The sequence below is a fragment of the Lithobates pipiens genome, unplaced genomic scaffold, assembly GCF_037356315.1.
Source record: "Lithobates pipiens isolate NorthernLeopardFrog02 unplaced genomic scaffold, aLitPip1_a1.2 Scaffold_1, whole genome shotgun sequence".
Taxonomy (NCBI): Eukaryota; Metazoa; Chordata; class Amphibia; order Anura; family Ranidae; genus Lithobates; species Lithobates pipiens.
Genome location: NW_027507685.1, coordinates 9,985,075 through 10,007,606, shown reverse-complemented (window position 1 = coordinate 10,007,606; position 22,532 = coordinate 9,985,075). Strand labels below are relative to the sequence as shown.

Sequence of the window (22,532 nt, the reverse complement as noted above, 5' to 3'; positions counted from 1 at the left end):
CTGGAGTAAGAGCAGATGATTCATGTAGCATTTGCTTCCTAGAATCCAACTGCCCTTAGGTCAGGCATACAGCCAGGTGGGTGTACCTATCTGACAAAGTCCCTTCTCCTGATGAAAGGATAAGAAGCTCATGGGCTTTGTGGCATCATTTTTGTCTAGGTCAAAAACTAGGATGCAACTGAGGAAATGGGGGGAGGAGAGTTTAAAATAAAAATGGTAAGATGTATATTCTATCTCTTTACTAGCAGCATAAGGATTAAAACATAGTTTAGTTCTGCTTTAATTAGGTCTAGTTTTTTTATGTGTTTGTTTTTTTTTTTTTTGTTTTTTTCCTCTTAGGATGTTTTAACCTTGATCCAAATAGAGTATTGGATATAATCTTGGAAGTATACGAGTGCCGACCAGATTGTGATGATTTTTTTGTACCACTAATTGAGTCGTATATGGGTATGTGTGAACCTCAGACATTATGTCACATCCTCGGATTTAAATTCAAGTTTTACCAGGTAAGGTGTACAGTTTATTTCCAAATAGTTCCTCTTCTGATTCCACTTTGTTTTATTGCTTAAAATTGAATTCTTTTATTTTTTTGATTTTCTAGGAACCCAATGGAGAAACACCTTCGTCTTTGTACAGAGTTGCTGCAGTTCTCTTACAGCAAAACCTTATTGATTTGGAAGACCTCTATGTACATGTAGGTCTAAAGAAACAATACTATTTTATTTTTATAAATTTTAGTATTTGATTCTAAAGCAGCTTTAGGATAGTATAAAACTCCCTTTTTAATTGACCTGTATAGTACTATTATCCACTTACCCACTGGACACTTGAACCCCCTTCTTAACCAGGCCAATTTTCAGCTTTTGGTGGTTTAAAATTTGGAATGACAATTACCCAGTCATACAAAACTACCCATATGAAATTTTTGTTATATATTTTTTTTCACACAAATAGAACTTTTTTGGTGGTATTTAACCACTTTCCGACCAGCGCACGACGATGTACGTCGACAGAATGGCACGGGCAGGCATATTGGCGTACAGGTACGTCCAATATTCAATGCCGCCCTGCCGTCGGGAGCGCGCCGCCGGCGGCGCGCTCCCGCGCTGATCGGGACCCCCTTGAGTCCGGTCGCGGGACCCGCGGACTCGATCACCTCGGGCATCCCCACGATCGTCTCACGGAGCGGCCGAATGGAGGAAATGCTGTGTAAACAACATTTCTCCATTCTGCCTAGCAACTAGTGACGCTGATCTCTGCTCCATGTGATTGGAGCAGAGATCAGTGTTCACTAAATGAAAGCCCAACCCCCCCACAGTTAGTAACACACCCCTAGGAACACTTAACCCCTACACTGCCACCCACTGGTTAACCCCTTCACTGCCAGTGTCATTTACACAGGAATCACTGCATTTATAAAGCAGTGATTACTGTATAAATGACAATGGTCCCAAAAATGTGTCAAAAATGTCCGATGGGTCCCCCACAATGTCGCAGTCACAATAAAAATCGCTGATCGCCGCCATTACTAGTAAAAAAAATAATAATAAAAAATTATTAATAAAAATGCTATAAAACTATCCCCTATTTTGTAAACGCTATAACTTTTGCGCAAACCAATCAATAATCACTTATTGCGTTTTTTTTTATTTTTTTTTTACCAAAAATATGTAGAAGAATACGTATCGGCCTAAACTGAGGGGAAAAAATGTTTTTTTATATATTTTTGGGGGATATTTATTATAACAAAAAGTAAAAAATAATGCGTTTTTTTTCAAAATTGTCGCTCTATTTTTGTTTATAGCGCAAAAAAAAAAAAACGCAGGGGTGATCAAATACCACCAAAAGAAAGCTCTATTTGTGGGGAAAAAAAGGACGTCAATTTTGTTTGGGAGCCACGTCGCACGACCGCGCAATTGTCAGTTAAAGCGACGCAGTGCCGAATCGCAAAAAGTGGTCTGGTCTTTGACCAGCAAAATGGTCCGGTCTGCAAGTGGTTAATCACCGCTGTTTTTTTTTATTTTATTTGTTGCGCTAAAAAAGAAAAATACTGAAAATTCTGTTTAAAAGAAAAAAAAAAAGTGAATTTTTCTTCATTTCTGTTTATAAAATTTAGCAAATAGTATTTTTTTTTTCTTCAGAATTTTTGGCCAAAATTACTACTACTACAAATCTTTGGTAAAAATACTGGCACTTTTGAAAGCCCCAGAGATCTAGGACAATGGAAATGCCCCTAAAATTACCCCATTTTGGAAAGAAAACATCCCAGCATATAATCTAAGAGGCATAATGAGTGTTTTTAGTGTGTGTGTGTGTGTGTATATGTGTGTGTATGTATATATGTACATGTATATATGTGTGTGTGTGTGTGTGTGTGTGTGTGTGTGTGTGTGTATATGTGTATGTATATATAATTTTATAGTATGATTTTTTTTTTTTTTTTTTTTTTTAACAAAGTTGTCCATTTTATACAATATTTCTTACACATAGCTTGTACATACCAAAAATTACACCCCAAAGTAGACTCTCCTACTCCTGAGTACAGCGATACCACATGTGGGAGACTTTTCCACAGCCTGGGCACATACAGAGGCCCGACATGCAGGGAGCACCAGCAGCCGTTCTAGGGGCATAAGCTTCAAATCTAATTTGACTACTCGTTAGACTTTTGTGAGGCACTGTAGTGGTGTGGATGAGCGAAGGATGTGGATGGCTGAGAGTGGATAAGTGCTGCAATGGGCACAAATCGGTTCTGCGGGCACTACAGATCCAGCCCACAGCACTGCTGCACCTGATCTCGCCACTCACATTGTACCGATCGGTACAGAGAAGGGGAGAGCGGAAGCGGACATGACGCTGGTTTGTTTACAAGCAATCCCTCCGTCATTTGCTTGCATGAATATAAAATGTCACCATGTAAGGTGTAAGTTATAGTAAAAATCGCCTCGCGCTACAGCGGGAGCTGGAAGGCCACACCAGCGATGCACCGATCCTGATTGTTGTACCTAAATGAGTACAGAGTTTGAATGAATCGAGATTACTACTTAAAAGCCGACTTTCTATAATACATTTCTTTCCTAATATGGGGCTGGTGTCCCCTAGATGTGGTATGTGTGGAACATGGTTTTCCCGTTTTTACTAAGCCCTCACTTTAACAAATCTTTACATAATAAACCTTTTCTCCATACTCTATAATTAAGATAATTTTAATTCCATCCCCCCCCCTCTTTTTATTTATTTTTTTTTTTTTTTCCAGCTTCTCCCATTGGACAACAGCATTCTTGAAGAGCATAAAAAGAAGGTTTTTGAAGCCAAACAGATTGTCCGAAAACTTAATTTGGTAGTCCTGTCTTCGGAAAAAAATGACGAGAAAGATAAGGAAAAAGAGAAAGATGATGAAAAAACTGAGAAGGTAAAAAGCAGTTTTGACAGTTGAGTTTTTCATTTGTTGCAGTTTTGAGCCTAGTGATATTCTTTGAATATAGAAATTTACTCATTGCATGAGCAGAACTAAATCTAGTAGTTGTACACCTGTGTTGGACTTTAGTTTTAGTTTTTAGACATGATTTTATATGCAACTTCCTTTTAAGTGATATTAAAGCAAACATTTTATTATATTGCATCTTTCCAGTTCTTAGATGTGATGATTGCATATTTTTTTTTTTTTTATTTTTTTTTATTTTTTTTTTTTTTTAAGCTTTCTTTTTTGTTTATATAGTGATCCAGCAAGTTTTTATTTTATTTTTTTTTTTTTATTTTTTACAAGCTCTCCACAGAATATATTCGTTTACATGAATGAGGCAGACATGCTTTAAGCCAGGGGTTGACAAATTTGCTTTGCATTTAGGAGCCAGTTAAAAAAGTTAGGAGCCAGTTTTTTTTTTCAGCTCCCGGGGTAAGGCCACTCATTTTCACCCCCTATCCCTAACTCGCAATGTAGCACCCAGTCAATAACTCCATTGAAACGCTGTTACATCAGAGGTATGGGCTGACCAGAAAGAGTAAGGCTGGCAACAGATGGAACTGGCTGGCACTGGAAGGTGGCACTGGTTGCCACTGGAAGGCACGTGGAACTGCCAGATGGCACCGGCAGGTGACACTGGTTTGGAACTGGCAGGTGACACTGGTTTGGAACTGGCAGGTGACACTGGTTTGGAACTGGCAGGTGGCACTATTGGCACTGGCAGGTGGCCCTGGTTGGTGATGGCAGGTGGCCCTGGTTGGTGATGGCAGGTGGCCCTGGTTGGCGATGGCACTAGTTGCACTGGCAGATGGCACTGGTTGGCGGTGGCACTGGTTGGCGGTGGCAGGTGGCGCTGGTAGGTGGTGGCAGGTGGCACTGGTAGGTGGCACTGGTTGGTGGTGGCACTGATTGGCGGTGGCAGGTGGCACTGACTGGCGGTGGCACTCGGCACTGGCAGGTGGCACTGGTAGGTGGCACTGATTGGCACTGGGTAGTGGCAGGTGGCACTGGCTGGTGGTTGCAGGTGGTATTGATTGGCACTAGCAGGTGGCACTGATTTGTGGTGGCAGGTGGCACTGATTGGCGGTGGCAGATGGCACTGGTTGCCGCTGGCAGGTGGCACTGATTGGTGGTGGCACTGGCAGGTGCCACTGGTTGGCACTGGCACTGATTGGCGGTGGCACTGGTTGGTGGTGGCAGGTGGTATTGATTGGCGGTGGTACTGGTTGGCACTGATTGGTGGCAGGTGGCACTGATTGGCACTGGCAGGTTTCACACGGAGCACTCTGTTACTGAAATGTAACAGAGGAGCTGGCGGGACCCTGCCGGGGTGTGAAACTGACAAGTAACAGAGAGGTGGATATGTCAGATTTCAGCCTGTCGGGGTGGGCGGGACCCGGCCGGGGTGGGCGGGACTCAGCAGCTATCAAACACCAGCCAACGATTGGGCTGCTTAAGAAAAGGGGCGGGCCACATACACGTAGCGGCCCGCCCAGATCCCATTGGCTGGTGTTTGATAGCTTGCTTGGTCCTGCCCCCACCCCGGCCGGGTCCCGCCCCCACCCCGGCCGGGTCCCGCCCCCACCGTCCGGGTCCTGCCCACCCCGACATCAGGCTGACAGATCCTCCTCTCTCCATTGCATGTCAGTTTCGCACACAGCGCGGTGCTGCAGAGTGTGAAGGAGGGAGGAGGACAGCAGTCAGTGTTAATGCTGCTGCATGTCTGGGGCATCGATAGTGAGTGGGCTGGTGGCAGCTTAGGCGCCAGGTCGCGATTTCTGGTCGCATTGGCGACCTGGCGCCTGGGGTTTGTCGAGCCCTGCTTTAAATGGTCTGTTTTTATTCAAAATTTTATACCAAATGGAATAAAAGTTGTAACAAAAAAAATTATAAAGGGTTAGCTGGAGTTTGCCTTCAGGTTGTTAGTGTATTGAAATTTTGGTGGATTTAAATCTGTTCTACTTTAAGACTAACATTACATTACATAACATTGACAGTGCTGCTTTCTGCTGTGTTTCCTGTGCTCATTCATCCAAAGTGATGTCTCGCTAATACAGGAGGTGTTTTACTGGCCAGTTCACAGTGTGAACACAGAGAAGAAAGTCAAAGTGAAAAAAAAAAACTGATGCAGCCACATCTGATTGGTTAACTGCAATAGAGTACCTTTTTTTTTTTTTTTTTTTTTTTTAGCGCTTTTAGGCTGGATTCACACCTATGCATTTTTAGTGCATTTTGCAGATTTGCACTACAGAACATGTTCCATAGGAAACGATGTTAAATGGACTGTAGTGCAAATCTGCAAAATGCAAAAAGCACTAAAGCTGCATTGGTGTGAATCCAGCCTAAAAGTGGTTGTATACTGGGGGGGGGGGGGGCTTCAGGGACATCCCCTATATAACCTCTTCCACTCCTAACTAGCCCCCTTTTTTTTATTATTATATATATATATATATATATATATATATATATATATATATATATATATATATATATATATATATATATATATATATATATATATATATATATATATATAATATATTTTTTTTTTTATATGGAGGTGTTTGCTCTCAAAAATTCTTCTGTCAGGTTTCATGGCTGCATCATAGCCAATGCAGCTTTTTTTCCGCAGCTTCATGAGAAGTTGACCCTAGCGGACCATACCCAGACCCATACCTTAAGAAGATGTGGGGCTGGCCTGTAAAGTTACTTGTCACCAAGGTGTGTCACAGCTGTAGAGCAGGAATGCCAGCCGTTTAAAGAGGAAGTAAACCCTGGTGGGTTTTACTTCCTCTTTGTTTCCCTGCAAAGTCAAAGCATCCATTATGTGTCACTTGCCTGCGATGTCACTGCTGTCCCCAATAGCAGGGAGCATTTATCTTCAACCCCTCTTCCTTCTGGGGCCGCAAACTCCGTCTCTGTGACTGTCCGGAGTTGCGTGACGTCACTCCCGCGCATGAGCGCGGGATTTGCCAGTCACGGCATGACCCTTATTAGAAATGCCACAATGTGCTCTTTCTAAAGTTTGTATGTGCCGTAATCATCGGTGCTATTTTTTTTTAAATTTTTTTTCTAAATATCTCCTAAACAGTGGCGGTTTAGGAGATCTTTCTTATGTTAAGGCTTACCTGTAGGTAAAAGTGGTTGAACAGGGTGTACAACCACTTTAAAGTTGTCGTAATTGTTACCTACAGTCTGACGCAAGTGTGTCATCAGGTGCTGCTGTGCTTGCCTGGACTCGTCAGTTGCTTTTACGGTGTGTCCATACCATTTTGCTATGCCATCTGGTCAGTATGGGGTAGCTTTGACTCAAGAGCTGGGAGCCTTTGGAGAAAGAGACGGAGCGTCCCTGCCGACTGAATGAAAGGGTTCAGGTAAGTAAAACGGAGGGCTGGGCGGCCGGTGACTGGCAGGTGTTTTTTCGCATAGGATGCATTAAGGTGAAAAAAACACAAACCTTTACAATCCCTTTTAAGGTGGTTATTGCAATCCTTACTTATGCAGACTGCTCTTGTTTAGCATTACATCAGTAATGAGTCTGCAAACTTGCTTAGACCTTCCCAGCCCACTTACTCCTTGCTCGGGTGCAGTGATTAAAGCTGTATGTTCCTCCAAAAACTTACCTTTACTTTGCAATATCTGTTGAGGAGGGCTTTTTGCAAAAACGAATGCACCCAAATTTCGGTAGCTCTAACATCGGTTGAAAATGGTATTATTGGCATTTTACCAATAAAAGAAAAAGGTGCCGAAAAGGCAATTTTACCACAATTTTACTGTGCCTATAGTGTGTTTTTGTTTTTCATAGGTCTTGTGACTCAAAAATGTTACACGGGTGCGTTCTTGTTGCATTTCAACAGGGTGGTGCATTTATTTATTTATTTTATTTTTTCTGACCAAAAATGTAGCAAGCAACATTTTTAACATCGCAATGAAGCGTAATGGACCAGATTTACATAGAATTTAAAGGGATACATTCTTCTTGAGCTTTTCTTGCACTTAGGCCCCATTCACACCTGAGCGTTTTGTAGCTTGAAGCCTGAAGCTACAAAACGCTAGAGGGGGAACAAAAATCTATTATTCTCAATGAAGATGGTTCACATCTCCACTCCATGTTCCGGGTCCTTTTTTGTCGCTTGAATCGAGCAGATTTGGGCGTTTTTCTTCTTTTTACATTGATGACCTTTTGCCCTGCATAAAATCGTGGCAAAACGCCGTAAAAAACGCAGCGAAATCGCGGTAACGCGATTTTCTGCGTGAAAACGCTACGCTCAGGTGTGAATGCAGCCTAAAGGTTCCTATAATGGTCGACAATAAATAAAAATATACAGTATCTCACAAGTGAGCACGCCCCTCACATTTTTAAAAATATTTTATTATATCTTTTCATGTGACAACACTGGAGAGACGACACTTTGCTACAATGTAAAGTAGTGAGTTTACAGCTTGTATAACAGTGTAAATTTGCTGTCCCCTCAAAATAACTCAACACACAGCCATTGATACAAAAGAAGGGAAAAGGGGCAAAAAAGGGGGGGCAGCAATGGGACTTTATATGAAACAACACATTGAAGGTCAATTAAATCAATCAATAAAATGATATTTTATTGGCTATGCACGGGGAAGATACTACAATGAGTTAACAATACGTCAATATTATAATACATAGATATATACAGAAAAATATACAATAAAATAAAAAATATATAAATAAAATAGTAAATAATAATAAATAAATAGTAATAAATAATAATAAATGGATAATAAATAAGAAATATATATGATAGTAACCTAGGTCAATTCATATTATATAAGCATTAATGTATATATTTCATATTGTAGTAACATAATATATACACAGCCATTGATGTCTAAAATGCTGGCAACAAAAGTGTTTACACCCCTAAGTGAAAATGTCCAAATTGGTCCCAATTAGTCATTTTCCCTTCCGGGGTCATGTGACTCGTTAGTGTTACAAGGACTCAGGTGTGAATGGGGAGCAGGTGGATTAAATTTGGTGTTATCGCTCCCAATCTCTCATACTGGTCACTGGAAGTTCAACATGGCACCTCATGGCAAAGAACTCTGAGGATTTGAAAAAAAATGAATTGTTGCTCTATATAAAGATGGCCTAGGTTATAAGAAGATTGCCAAGACCCTGAAACTGAGCTGCAGCACAGTGGTCAAGACCATACAGTGGTTTACCAGGACAGGTTCCACTCGGAACAGGCCTCGCCATGGTTGACCAAAGAAATTGAGTGCACGTGCTCCGCGTCATATCCAGAGGTTGTCTTTGGGAAATAGACGTTTTAAAGATGATGCACAAGAAAGCCCGCAAAAAGTTTTTGCTGAAGACAAGCAGACTAAGGACATGGATTACTGGAACCGTGTCCTGTGGTCTGAGACCAAGATAAACTTATTTGGTTCAGATGATGTCAAGAGTGTGTGGCGGCAACCAGGTGAGGAGGACAAAGACAAGTGTGACTTGCCTACAGTCAAGCATGGTGGTGGGAGTGTCATGGTCTGGGGCTGCATGAGTGCTGCCGGCACTGGGGAGCTACAGTTCATTGAGGGAACCATGGTTGCCAACATGTGACATACTGAAGCAGAGTGCAATCCCCTCCCTTCGGAGACTGGGCCGCAGGGCAGTATTACAACATAATGACCCCAAACACACCTCCAAGATGAACACTGCTTTGCTATATAGAAGCTGAGGGTAAAGGTGATGGACTGGCCAAGCATGTCTTCAGACCTAAACCCTATTGAGCATCTGTGGGCCATCCTTAAACAGAAGGTGAAGGAGCGCAAGGTCTCTGACATCCACCAGCTCCGTGATATTGTCATGGAGAAGTGGAAGAAGACTCCAGTGGCAACCTGTGAAGTTCCGGTGACCTCCATGCCCAAGAAGGTTAAGGCAGTGCTGGAAAATAATGGTGGCCACACAAAATATTGGCACTTTGGGCCCAATTTGGATTTTTTTTACTTAGGGGTGTACTCACTTTTGTTACCAGTTGTTTAGACATTAATGGCTGTGTGTTGAGTTATTTTGAGGGGACAGCAAATTTAAACTGGTTTACAACCTGTACATTCACTACTTTACATTGTAGCAAAGTGTCTTTTCTTCAGTGTTGTCACATGAAAAGATATAATAAAATATTGACAAAAATGTGAGGGGTGCACTTTTGTGAGCTCATTTATCAATTTTTTTTTTTAAATGCTGTCATTTTCAGTTTTTGGCCAAATGCATCCTGCATTTTCGGTTTCATCACCCAAAGTTCCATTCAGTGCACCTCTACTACTGATAATAATAATCTCCAGGGTGATCCTCCTCTCCCTCTGTATGCTTATGATTGTTTGTTTGGATCAAATGCTGTGTCAAAGGCTTGCCTCCTGGATGATTGTTTCCCCCTTATCCACTCTGAGGTCACTGGTAACGTTCACTACCATTTATTTTTAACTTTGACTGTTGAACCATTTTTTTAATTTAATGGAATTAATAGCACTGTTTATGCATACAGTACTATGTTGGAATTTTTTTGATAATTTTGTGGTTTTTCTTTGTTGCATCTCTTACCATGCTTTTCAGGCTGCACTTGGTCTGATCCACTTATCTGATTACTCCTCACCAGAGCACTCCGGGTGTTCTGTGCTTTTTTTTTTTTTTTTTTTTTTTTTTTTTTTTTTTGGGCTCTTCCCTGCTCCTTGCCCTGAAATGTCTTTCCCCACAAAAACAGCTGGATCTTCATGCTGCTTTTCAGCAGCTCTTCTCACATCACCCCAGTCCTGAACAGTGAACAGTTTCATAATTAGTGCTTGGACATGTTCACAGTACTCAAACTTAAAGTGGGATTCCACCCTAAAGTGGAACCTCCACTGATCGGATCCCTCCCCCCCTCCGGTGTCACAATTGACACCTTTCAGGGGGGAGGGGGGTGGAGATACCTGTCAAAGACAGGTATTTTTACCCACTTCCGGGCATAGACTCCCGTGGGAGTCTACACCATTTCCTGCCCTGCCGCACTGTCTGCTGGGACACACACGGGTATCAGAGACAGCACAGAGATTTCCTATTGCGCGGCGCGGCTCGCGCATGCGCAGTAGCGAACCGGGAAGTGAAGCCGATTCGCTTCACTTCCTGATTCCCTCACCTAGAATGGTGGCGGCAGCAGCCGAGAGCCGAGCGATCGATCGGCCTCGGCTGCCGGCATCGCTGGAACCCGGGACAGGTGAGTGTCCATTTATTAAAAGTCAGCAGCTGTAGTATTTATAGCTGCTGGCTTTTAATATTTTTTTTTTTGGTGGAATCCCTCTTTAATGTTTGTGTCCAGTCAACTTTGAATCTGAAGATTCTAAACTTGTTCCCCTGTGTCCTAAATTCTGCATGGAATTGTCCAAGTCTGTAATTTCCTCTCCATCCTTAGTGGACATCGGGAATGATCACACGGTTTCATTTTTCTTTCTTATGAGCACGTTCTGCTTTTTTGCATTTACCTTTTTTGTTATCCTTCCCTTTTTTTTTTTTTTTTTTTGTTTTGTTTTGTCACCCATGACCCCCAGGTTTCCAACAACATGCTTGCCCTGATCTTGGTGCTTCTCAGAGGATATACATTTTGGGGAGGTTATCTTGATGGTCTCTTGATAAAGTCCCCACTATCTCTATGGGCCAATGCCCAGCAGACAGTGCAGATTGTGCAGAGATTCCACTGGATCCTCGACCTTTGGAAGTCATCACTGGGATCCACTCACCGATTAGAGTACCAGAGTCTAACTTTGGGTACGAACCTGTCCAGCATCCTTCAGCCCTTGGGCGTCAAACATATATGTCCTTTCGCTCTTTTGCATGGGCCATTCAGTCCCATTGGAAACCCTTGTTTTTTTTTTTACCATGGGCCTCATAGCAGCCGCCTCCTCCAGTTTCACTCTAGGCCAGTGATGGCAAACCTCGGCACTCCAGATGTTTTGGAACTACATTTCCCATGATGCTGAACTACACTGCAGAGAGCATGAGCATCATGGGAAATGTAGTTCCAAAACATCTGGAGTGCCAAGGTTCGCCATCACTGCTCTAGGCTATACTATATGTGCGGTCAACAAGTGAAAAAAACAATAGCCAGTAAATTAGAACATAGGAGGCATAGGCGTGCCGATGCAAGTCAGGGCTTTCTTGCTGTCACTCAACTGCCTGCTGTAGCTGGAAATTCAGAGGCAACATTGGATAATTCATGACTGCTTACTCCCCAGCTGTGGCTGCAGTCCTCATAGGAGTTGGTTACCCACCATCCTATGCCTTGTTTTGCCAGAACACAGCTTGAAGAGCTCCTTTCTGAGCCAGCAGTCTGGGAAAATTATATGTGTTTTTTGCACACACGTCTGTTTGAGTTTTGTGGTACACGCCATCAAAAGAAGTAACCAGTATTCTTTGAGTTCCAACCCAGAAGCGTGGCGCAAGGGAGGGAATATTGGGGGAGGGGGCAGCTTAGGGCAAGTCTGAACCATGTAATAAAAGGTACCCTCAGCTAGCTGACGTCTAGTATATAGGGGGGTCTAACTTAAGCATATATGCTGTCCAAATGAGCATGCAGGTGTATAGTAGGCTCTCTGTAGAAATCTGGCCTGAGACCATGTTTAGTGACTTGTACATACTGTGTGTGTGTGTGTGTATATGTGTGTGTGTGTATGTATGTATGTATATGTGTGTGTGTGTGTGTGTGTTTGTTTATTTTGTAGCTTTAATTTCTTTACCATGCATGTAAAGGTTTCCTTTGCAACATGGTCATTCTCTCTTCTGCTTTTGAGTCCAGCACATTATCTTGTTCTAATAGCAATTGTCCTGAATTACATTCTCATGCTTTTTGTTCATTTTTCATTTTTTTTTTTTTTTTTTTTCCATTGTAGTGTATTTTTTAACACAAGTTCTATTTTACATTTATAAAACTGGCTCCAGTGCCCCCATTTGAACTTTTTTCTAATTGCTTTGAGTGCTGTATATTGTGAGTGTTATTCTGGTTTTCTTTAGTTCTCTATTTTTTAAATTGGATTGTGTGAAATGATTTCATGGTTTGTTTAGTTTAGTGCCGTGAATGTAAATAAAATTGCAGAACTATACTCGAGAGGCAGCACAAATGAGTAGAACCAAAATCCTAATTCATATTTTATTGTTGAATGAAGCATAATTTGATTATATGCTCACTGGTAAAATTATTAACTCACAAAGAGAGTTCATTATTTCTAAACATGCCAGGGTATTATTTACTACTTCGTTTTGTAATTTGATGTCTATTTCATTCAATAGAGTAATTTTGAGTAGTTAAACTTTTTTTTTGCCTGCGTTTATTTTATTTTTTTTTTTATTTATTTTTTTATTATTAAAATCACTCTTGATACAATTTTTTGCCTTTTTTACAGTTCTTAAAGCGGGAGTCCGCCGGGACTCCGCGTTTTTGTTTTTTTTTTCTTTTTTTAAAAGCCAGCAGCTACAAATACTGCAGCTGCTGACTTTTAAAATAGTGACACTTACCTTGTCCAGCGCGCCCGCGATGTCGGCACCCGAAGCCGATCTGTAGATCGTTTCTCGGGTGCTGCCGCCGCCATCTTGGGTATGGGAATCAGGAAATGGAGCATTTCGGCTTCATTTCCCGGTTCCCTACTGCGCATGCGCGAGCCGCGCTGCGCAATGAGGACGGTCCCCGCTGCCTCTGGGATCTGTGTGTTTACCCAGCAGGCAGCGGGGCACTTGCGGAAAGGGACGTAATCTACGCCCCTTTCCGCAGAGAGCTATCCCGGAAGTGGGTGCATTTACCTGGATTATCCAGGTAACTGCACCCCCCTCCCCCCTGAAAGGTGCCAATTGTGGCGCCGGAGGGGGGGAGGATTCCGATGAGCGGAAGGTCCATTTTAGGGTGGACCTCCGCTTTAATAGATGGTAAACCAAATGTTTCTTCCTTGTACAAGCTTAAAAGAAGTTCAGAACACCACCAAAAAACTATTTTATTCCTCTTTTCCCCCCCCCACAGTACAAAGCGCATGTAGTCCTTTGTCCCCCTTTTTTTTTTTTTTTTTTTTTTTTAATACTGGTTTGCATTCAGAGATTCACACATAATAGTAATGTAATAGTTCTTAAAGTGACACTGCCACTAAAGTAAGTTACTGCCACTGAAGTCACACTGACGTGTCTTTGTAATTGTGCAATTTCAGATGATTTTACACGATTTCAAAGCCGCGGTCAATGTGAACCAAGGCTAAATGCTGAGCCATTCTGAAGGGCAAAGCTCTGACTATACTACGTAGTCTTGGAGCATGTCCTTTCCTTCCCTTTTCCGTAACACTTGTTCCTATTATCCTATCTGGATGGGTGCCTGCCATAAGTGCCAGAGCCTTGGTCCAATCAGAGCGTCTTGGCATTCAGTTATAAAGGTAGCAAGGAAAGCCCCTGCAAATATTTGATTGCAAATGTGTGAGCGACCATCTTGGAGGTAAATGAGCTTACAAGTAGACTGAAGAAAACATTTCATTAAGCAGTCATTTGGAAAATTTAACAGAATGTAAGAAGTTTCTGTAATGGCTGCTGCAGATGGACAGACCCTAAAACGAAGATGCACAGAATTTGGAAACTCTCTGTAGTCCTAATAAGATATTAGAATATATATGTGGTATAAGAGGAACCAAATGGGTCATCAAGAACACCTCAAATTGTCCAGAACTGGTTAAGAATATGTAAGGCCCCTTTCACAATGAGGCATTTCTAAATTGTCAGTGAAACACTGAGCACTTTTGAAGAGCTTTCCATTCATTTCAATGGAGAGGGCTGTTTTTTCACCGCCCTGCCAGCGCACTGCCCCAGTGTGAAAGCATTCATTGATTTTAATGGAAATAGGTTTTCGTGAACTTTTTTAGCGTCTTATGCTTCTGCTCCTGATATTGTTTATGCTTTTTTTCATTCCCAAAACTGTGCTCGATCTCCAAATATAATTATTAAAGCGGAGGTCCACCCTAAAGTGGACCTTCCGCTCATTGGAACCCTCCCCCCCTCCGGCGCCACAATTGGCACCTTTCAGGGGGGAGGGGGGTGCAGGTATCTGTACAGTACAGGTATCTGCACCCACTTCCGGCGTAGATTCTGCAGAAGGTACGCCCCTTTCCGCAGAATCTACGCCCCTTTCCGAAGGTCCCCCGCTGCCTGCTGGGAAACACACGGATCCCAGAGACAGCGGGGACCATCCTTATTGCGCAGCGCGACTCGCGCATGCGCAGTAGGGAACCGGGAAATGAACCTGAAAGGCTCCACTTCCTGATTCCCATACCCAAGATGGCGGCGGCAGCACCCGAGAGGCGACCGAGAGATTGGCTTTGGGTGCCGACATCGCGGGCGCGCTGGATGGGTAAGTCATTATTTTAAAAGTCAGCAGCTGCAGTATTTGTAGCTGCTGGCTTTTAAAAAAAAAAAAAAAAAAAGGCGGACTCCCGCTTTAAGTAATTGGTAAGTGCATTGCTACATAACAGCACCTCACTGAAAATATTGTAATGGGGATATTTTGTATTATGTTAGCAGGTTTTTGTAGCCCCTTGTGGCTTTTTTTTTTAATGAAACCTCGCTTTTGAGACCGTAAATCTGATCATATCCATAATATGGAATTCATACATGTACTATAAAATGCTACATACAGTAATACAATCTTTTAGTTACTGATATACTTGTTTGCAGGCTACTGACAACCAGAAGCTTGGTTTACTGGAAGCACTACTGAAAATTGGAGACTGGCAGCATGCTCAAAACATAATGGATCAGATGCCCCCTTTTTATGCCACCTCCCATAAATCTATTGCAATAGCACTGTGCCACCTTATTCATATAACCATTGAGCCTCTCTATCGAAGGTAAGTTACATTTTAAGGTAAAAATACATTTTGATAATCTTTTAATAGACCAGGGTGTTTTACACTTTGAGATCTCGACTTTTTGCTATATCGTGTGTATATATGTATGTATGTGTATAATATATATATATATATTTATATATATATATATATATATATATATATATGTGTGTATATATATATATATATATATATATATATATATATATATATATATATATATATATATATATATATATATATATATATATATATATATATATATATATATATATATATATATATGTGTATATATATGTGTATATATATGTGTATATATATATATATATATATATATATATATATATTTTTTTTTATATATATATATATATATATATATATATATATATATATATATATATATATATTTTAATTATTTATTTATATTATACTCTTTCTATCTCATTTCCTCAGTTTAGGCTGATATCTTTTCTTCTACATATTTTTGGTTAAAAAGAAAAAATGCAATAAGCGTATTTTGGTTTGCGCAAAATTTTATAGCGTCTACAAAATGTTAGGGGGCTGATCTTCACACAGGGCAGTGATCACTGCTCTCGATGACAGAAAACTGTGATCGCTGTCCTGTCACTAGGCAGAACAGGGAAATGCTTTGTTTACAAAAGCATCTCCCTGTTCTTCCTCTCTGTAACAGGATTGCGGGCACCTGGCAGACATAGAGTCTGCGAGATCCACAGTCGTGGCGGGCGTGCGGCCATGAGACCGCTTCTTAAAGGGGACGTACCTGTACGCCATTTTGCCCACCAGTGCTATTCTGCCAGTGTACATTGGCGTGTGCTGGTTGGCAAGCGGTTAAACAAGTATACAGAGGCTGATATGAAGTGTAATTTCTCATGTATACCTAGGCAGCAATATCTCTAAAAATTGGCGCTTTCCAGAAAAGTGTCAGTTTTTTTTTTGTGCAGCAAATTTTACCACCTTTTTCTAAAATATTTCACAGGTTGTCAAATATTAGTAATGTAGTTGTGATATAAGCTTCTGGCTGCTGTTGAAGAGCCCAGCCATCTAGAGTGTTTAAAGATCACTTCACATATTGATGATTTGTTTACTTTACATTGGCCTTAACTTGAATAAAGTCCAGCATGCTTTTGAAATCTGCTGGTTTGTCATGTGTAACCCATATAACTGTCACTTTTGCTGGACAGCTTCATCTGTATGTAAATGTGGATTTAAAATGTAAAAGAAGGCTTGAAAAAAAACCACAAACTTTAATTTGTGTGCTGAATGCTGTCTTTACAAGTAGGGCTGAAACAACTAATTGATTATGAAATTAATCGATTACTATTTTCATAATCTATTAATCGTCCAGTAACAAAATGGGGTTAAAGTTAATGAGTCTGATATTTACTAGATTGACCCTTTAATAGTATAGCTCTCCTCTAATAGTATATACACTATATCCCCTCTAATAGTATATGCAGTATATATCCCCTCTAATAGTATATGCAGTATATATCCCCTCTAATAGTATATACATTATATCTCTCCTCTAATAGTATATAGCCTCTAATAGTATATACAGTATATCTCTTCTAATAGTACTGGTATATACAGTATCCCTCTCCTCTAATAGTATATACAGTATATATCCCTTCTAATATATATATATATATATATATATATATATATATATATATATATATATATATATACACTTTATCTCTTCTGTCTGTTATTCTCAGAGTGGATTCGATATTTTGCTCCCTAACCATATAGTTGGTTATTTATATTTATTACCGCATAGAGATATTTAAGAATAAATTTTTTTAAAACTTTACATATTAACTAAATTATACACCACACTTTTTTTTTTTTTTTTTTAAACATTATTAACCGATTAATCGAAACAATAATCGGCCAACTAATCGATTATGAAAATAATCGTTAGTTGCAGCCCTATTTACAAGTATTAACCATACAGATGTTAAAATATTACTATATTTCCCCCCCCCCCTATAGTAGTCCTAGGCTCTGTATCTAAAATCCAATTAAAACAAAGTTTTCAATATTTCTTTTAATTCTTCATATAAAAAGTGCCTCAACAGTATCGGGGTTCTCATTGGTCTGCGTAGTTTATTTTGACTTTTCTCTTTTGTTTAGTGGTGAGGCACTTCTTTGCAGGATTGCCTTCTGAACACCTGACAGCAGCTACTTGGCTGATCAATGAAAATGTATCCGCTGTGGGTTGCTTTTCAGAGCATTGTCTAATGTGAATGTAGCCTTACTGAACTCTTGAAGGAGAAAATAATTTAATTTTAGGTTCCAAATGATTTTGTTCTTATTTGGAAAGCCATTTCTGTTTTTCTTCTCTCTTATTTTGACTTGTGTTTATTTCCTTCACTTGGTGCACAAAGAGGACCTAAGCAATGTCACATGATTTGGGATACAATTTGTGATCTTTTTTCTTTTGTTCATGGAGTAGACAAACGTTATGTCCTTGTTTCAGGTTGAACCCTAAGGCTGAATTGACAATACAATGTACAGCTGCTGGAGTGCTTTAACCGCTGGCAGCTGTCCATTGCTAGCTGCTGGAGGGAAGTGTGGTGCGCAGTTCAGCACATCACACGGTCCCGTCGCCCCCCCCCCCCCACTTTTTTTTTTTCTTTTTAAGTTTTATTTTGTACACACTTTATGTGAAGTGTAAAAAGCGTACTCTTCAATCATGACAATGTGCAGCAGTTTGGATTGGAATGCCTACCTTTTACAAGCACATAAACTTTAATGGCGTCCAACTTTTTGGTCTGTAGGGTTCAGTAATGAGTTGGCCCACTCTTTGCAGCTATAACCATATCAACTCTTCTGGGAAGGCTGTCCACAAGGCTTTTAGTAGTGTGTCTAAAAAATATTTATACTATCGTGCCCTGCGTCTATAATCTGTATAAACACAAGTGCTGATACACTATTGCGTATCTTTACTGGAGTCTGTAGAGTTTCAAGATAATGCAGCTGCTTAAATTCCCTCTTCGTGAGAATATCTTCATACAAAAGTCAACAAAACACCAGTTGTCAGAAGAGATGATATGCAACAAAACTGTCACAAAGCTCCACTGACACCCTGGACAGCAGCGCTGCTGTCCAGGGTGTCAGTGGAGCTGTGTGACGGTTTTGTTGCATATCATCTCTTCTGACAACTGGTGTTTTGTTGACTTTAGTAGTGTGTCTGTTGGAATTTTTGACCATTCTTCCAGAAGAGCATTTGCTAGTACTCATGTTGGACGAGAAGGCCTGGCTCGCAGTCTCCGCTTGAATTCATCCCAAAGGTGTTCTATCGGGTCCAGGCCAGTCAAGTTCCTCCATCTCAAACTCACTCGTCCATGTCTTTATGGACCTTGCTTTTTGCACTGGTCCAAATCATTTGGTGGAGGGGGGCTTATGGTGTTGAGGTTGTTTTTCAGGGGTTGAGCTTGGCCCCTTAGTTCCAGTGAAAGGACCTCTTCAGCATACCAACACATTTTTGACAGTTTCCTGCTCCCAACTTTGTGGGAACGGTTTGGGGATTACCCCTTCCTGTTCCAATATGACTGTGCACCAGTGTCCAAAGTACATGAAGACATGGATGAGCGAGTTTGGGGTGGAGGAACTTGCCTGGCCTGTACAGAGTCTTGACCACAACCCGATAAAATACCTTTGGGATGAATTTGAGCGAAGATTGTTAGCCAGGCCTTCATGTCCAACATCAGTGCCTGACCTCACAAATGAGCTCCTGTAAGAATGATCAAACATTCCCATAAACACACTCCTAAACCTTGTGAACAGCCTTCCCAGAGGAGTTGAAGCTGATCTCATTTCTTGAGGCCCGAAAAACGTCAGGACAGTACAAATACCCCTTTTTCTGGTAAGTAGACAGTTCAAGGTATTCATTAAGAGTCTTCATGGCGAGTGTGTTTTTTTTTTTTTTTTTTTTTTTTTTTATTGTCATTGATCACCCCTGCGGGTTTTATTTTTTGCGCTATTAAAAAAAATAAATAAAAAAAACACATTATTTTTTGCTCTAATAAATATCCCCCCAAAATATATAAAAAAGTTTTTTCCCCCCTCAGTTTAGGCCGATAAGTATTCTACATATTTTTGGTAAAAAAAAAATCGCAATTTTTGAATTCGATTGATTGGTTTGCGCAAAACTTCTAGCGTTTACAAAATGGGGTATAGTTTTATGGCATTTTTATTAATTAATATTGTTTTATTATTATTATTTTTTTTTTTTTTTTTTACTAGTAATGGCGGCGATCAGCTATTTTGTGACTGCGACATGGTGGACACATCGGACATTTTTAACACGTTTTTGGGTCCATTGTCATTTTATACAGCAATCAGTGCTATATAAATGCACCGATTCCTGTGTAAATGACACTGGCAGTGAAGGGGTTAACCAGGGGGATGGCAGTGTAGGGGTTAAGGGTGTCCTAGGGGCGTGTTACTTACTGTGGGGGGCATGGCTGTGTTAGTCAACACTGATCTCTGCTCCAATCACAGGGAGCAGAGATCAGTGTCACTGGTTGCTAGGCAGAATGGGGAGATGCTGTTTACTTCCGCATCTCCCCGTTCAGCCTCCCCGTGAGGCGATCGCGGGTATCCCCACGGTGATAGTCCCACAGGACCCTGAGACCGGACTCATGGGGGTCCCGACCAGCATGGTGGCAATTTTTAAATGGATGTACCTGTACGCCAATTTGACTGCCCGTGCCATTCTGCCGACGTACATCGGTGTACGCCGGTCGGGAAGTGGTTAACAATGTATTGACACTCAGCAGTTCACATATGGCAGTGTGAACTGCTGTGCGACGTGGGAACTCGCAGGGGATTCACAGGTGCTTGCGTCGCACAAGTGTGAACCGAGCCCTGGTGTCTCAAGAAATGGCCGTCAGTACATCAGGTGTGATCAATTTTCAGTGATTGGCATCATAGCTTGTAAACTCTACCTTCACAAAGACCAAATAAAATATACATTGATTTTAGTTCTTTTTACCTAAGATATGTAACAGTATACATTTTGGCTAAAATTTATGACTATAAAAATTACTAATTTGCTACATTTTGACAGAAAAATCTGTCTTTTTAAATTTGTAGCGCAAAAAATTAAAAGCCCAGTCGTGATTAAATACCACCAAAAGGGGGAAAAAAAAGACAGTCATATGGTTACAGTGTTGCATGACTGAGTAATTGTCATTCAAAGTGTGAGAGCGCTGAAAGCTGCAAATTGGCCTGGTTAGGAAGGTGGTATAAGTGCCCAATTAACCATTTTACCCATATTTCCTGAAGGTGAATTCCACTTGGCAGAGTTGACGTGATTAGGATGTGGCAAGACTAAGGTTGTTTTCAAATATGACGCTAACTTGACTTTTATGGCTCTAAGCCATGTTCTTCCAGCTCATAAGCTATTTTTCTTTTTATGGTTTTTGGTACTCTCGGATGCACATAAATAAACCAAACAAAATGGCCATGTTTGTAACAAGCTTATGCCTTTGTTTTCTAGGGTGGGAGTGCCGAAAGGTGCCAAGGGATCTCGAGTGTCCTCTTTGCACAGTCAAAAAGCACCAAAACCAGTAGAGTGCTTTGAGGATTTGAGAAGGGATGTATTCAACATGCTCTGTTTTCTTGGCCCACATCTGTCACATGATCCTATTTTGCTGGCCAAAATTGTTCGACTGGGCAAAGCTTTAATGAAAGAGGTTTGTATTTTTATTTTTTTCTTTCTTTCACTATTCATGTAGAGCATAAAAATTGACTTCTTTGATGTCTTTTATAGATTATCTGTTACAGTAAGCACATATGCACCGACTCTTAGGCTGGGTTCACACTGAAGCGATGCGGGAACGCCGCGAATCCGCGGCGGGTTCCCGCATCGCATGCCTCCCGGCGGCAGTTCACACTGCCCTATGCGGACTGCTGGGAGTGTCAGTGAAACCTTAATGACACCCCCAGATCAGTTCGCATATCGCAGTGCGATCTGCAAACTCGGACAGGAATCGGATCGCATGGTGTGAACACCCATGCGATCCGATTCTGCTGCGGACCAAAAAAAGGGTCCTGTGCGAGTTTGGAGCGGATGCAATGCGAATTCAGCCATACTATCTGTATGGCTGAACTCGCATCGCACAGAGATCGGATGTGATTTGTACTGCAGTGCGGTGCGAATCACATCCGGGTCTCCTAGCCGCAGCAGTGTGAACCCAGCCTTAAACATACACCCTGTTCTCAATGTGCCTAATGCTGAGATATTGAGATCTGCTTCTTCAGTAGGATTTGTGATGTCTTCTTCCATCTGTTCAGTGGTTCAATGCACTGTTTTGTTAATGACTTTCATGTGGCTGATGAGGGTGAATGATGAAGCACTCTTTTTTTTTTTTTTTTTTTTTTTTTTTTTATTATTAAAGCAGTTCTTGTTTCAGCTTCTGATGGTTATTTAAATATGTTCACAATCCTATTTTTTAGATTCTGTGGACTTCATTGTTGGGTAGTTGACTGTTTTTTGTTAATGGTTTTCTGTATGTTCTTGATTAAAGCTTGGTGTAAAGCATCTTATTTTTAATAGTATTGCTTTTTTAGTAAACCCTAGCAAAGTAGCGCACTTAAAGTGGAAGTAAACCCATCGATTTAAACAGTTTAAAAAAATGGCATGCCGGGAATGCTAACTGCACATTGGCTGTGCTCTCAACCAAACTGTCAAACTACCCAATGGCTGGTGTCATAATGGATCACATGTGCAGCACCCTGGCAGCTGAAGATTAAACAGAGGCAAAGATGGCAGCTTCCGTGGATGAAAATGATAGGGGAGTTTACTTCCACTTTAAATTCGACCCTTGCCTTTGCCCTGCAAGGTTCATTAAAAGGGTCACTTAACTGCATGGGCAATGAAAAGATTAATGGAAAGTCAATATCCTTCGTGTACAATACCTGACACAGGGAACATGTTAATACACCATGGGATATAACTCTCTACCTTCAGGTGATTGGACCATGGCATGCTTTTGAGGACATGCCTCCGAGGGTGCTTCCCCTATAACCCCATCCCACTCTGAGTCCTCAGTTATTGTCTGTAGGTGATGGACCTCCCTCGTCCCTCTTTCTCTCTCTCTCCCTCCTCCTCCCTCTTTCTCTCCCTCCTCCTCCCTCTTTCTCTCCCTCCTCCTCCCTCTTTCTC

At 41.2% G+C, this 22,532-nt stretch overlaps 1 protein-coding gene across 2 annotated transcripts in view; it reads left to right on the top strand.

Annotated features, from left to right (window-relative positions):
* The window catches only part of THOC2 (THO complex subunit 2), a 196,926-nt gene that overhangs the window by 36,056 nt on the left and 138,338 nt on the right, over positions 1-22,532 (top strand). For both annotated transcript variants that reach the window (XR_013272430.1, XM_077478429.1), the window contains exons 8-12: positions 340-506; positions 602-694; positions 3,257-3,412; positions 15,162-15,334; positions 20,865-21,060. Coding sequence is in view for 1 of the 2 variants with exons in the window: in XM_077478429.1 (XP_077334555.1) it covers positions 340-506; positions 602-694; positions 3,257-3,412; positions 15,162-15,334; positions 20,865-21,060 (785 nt within the window). In the remaining variant the exon portion in view is untranslated. The remainder of the gene's footprint in view (positions 1-339; positions 507-601; positions 695-3,256; positions 3,413-15,161; positions 15,335-20,864; positions 21,061-22,532) is intronic.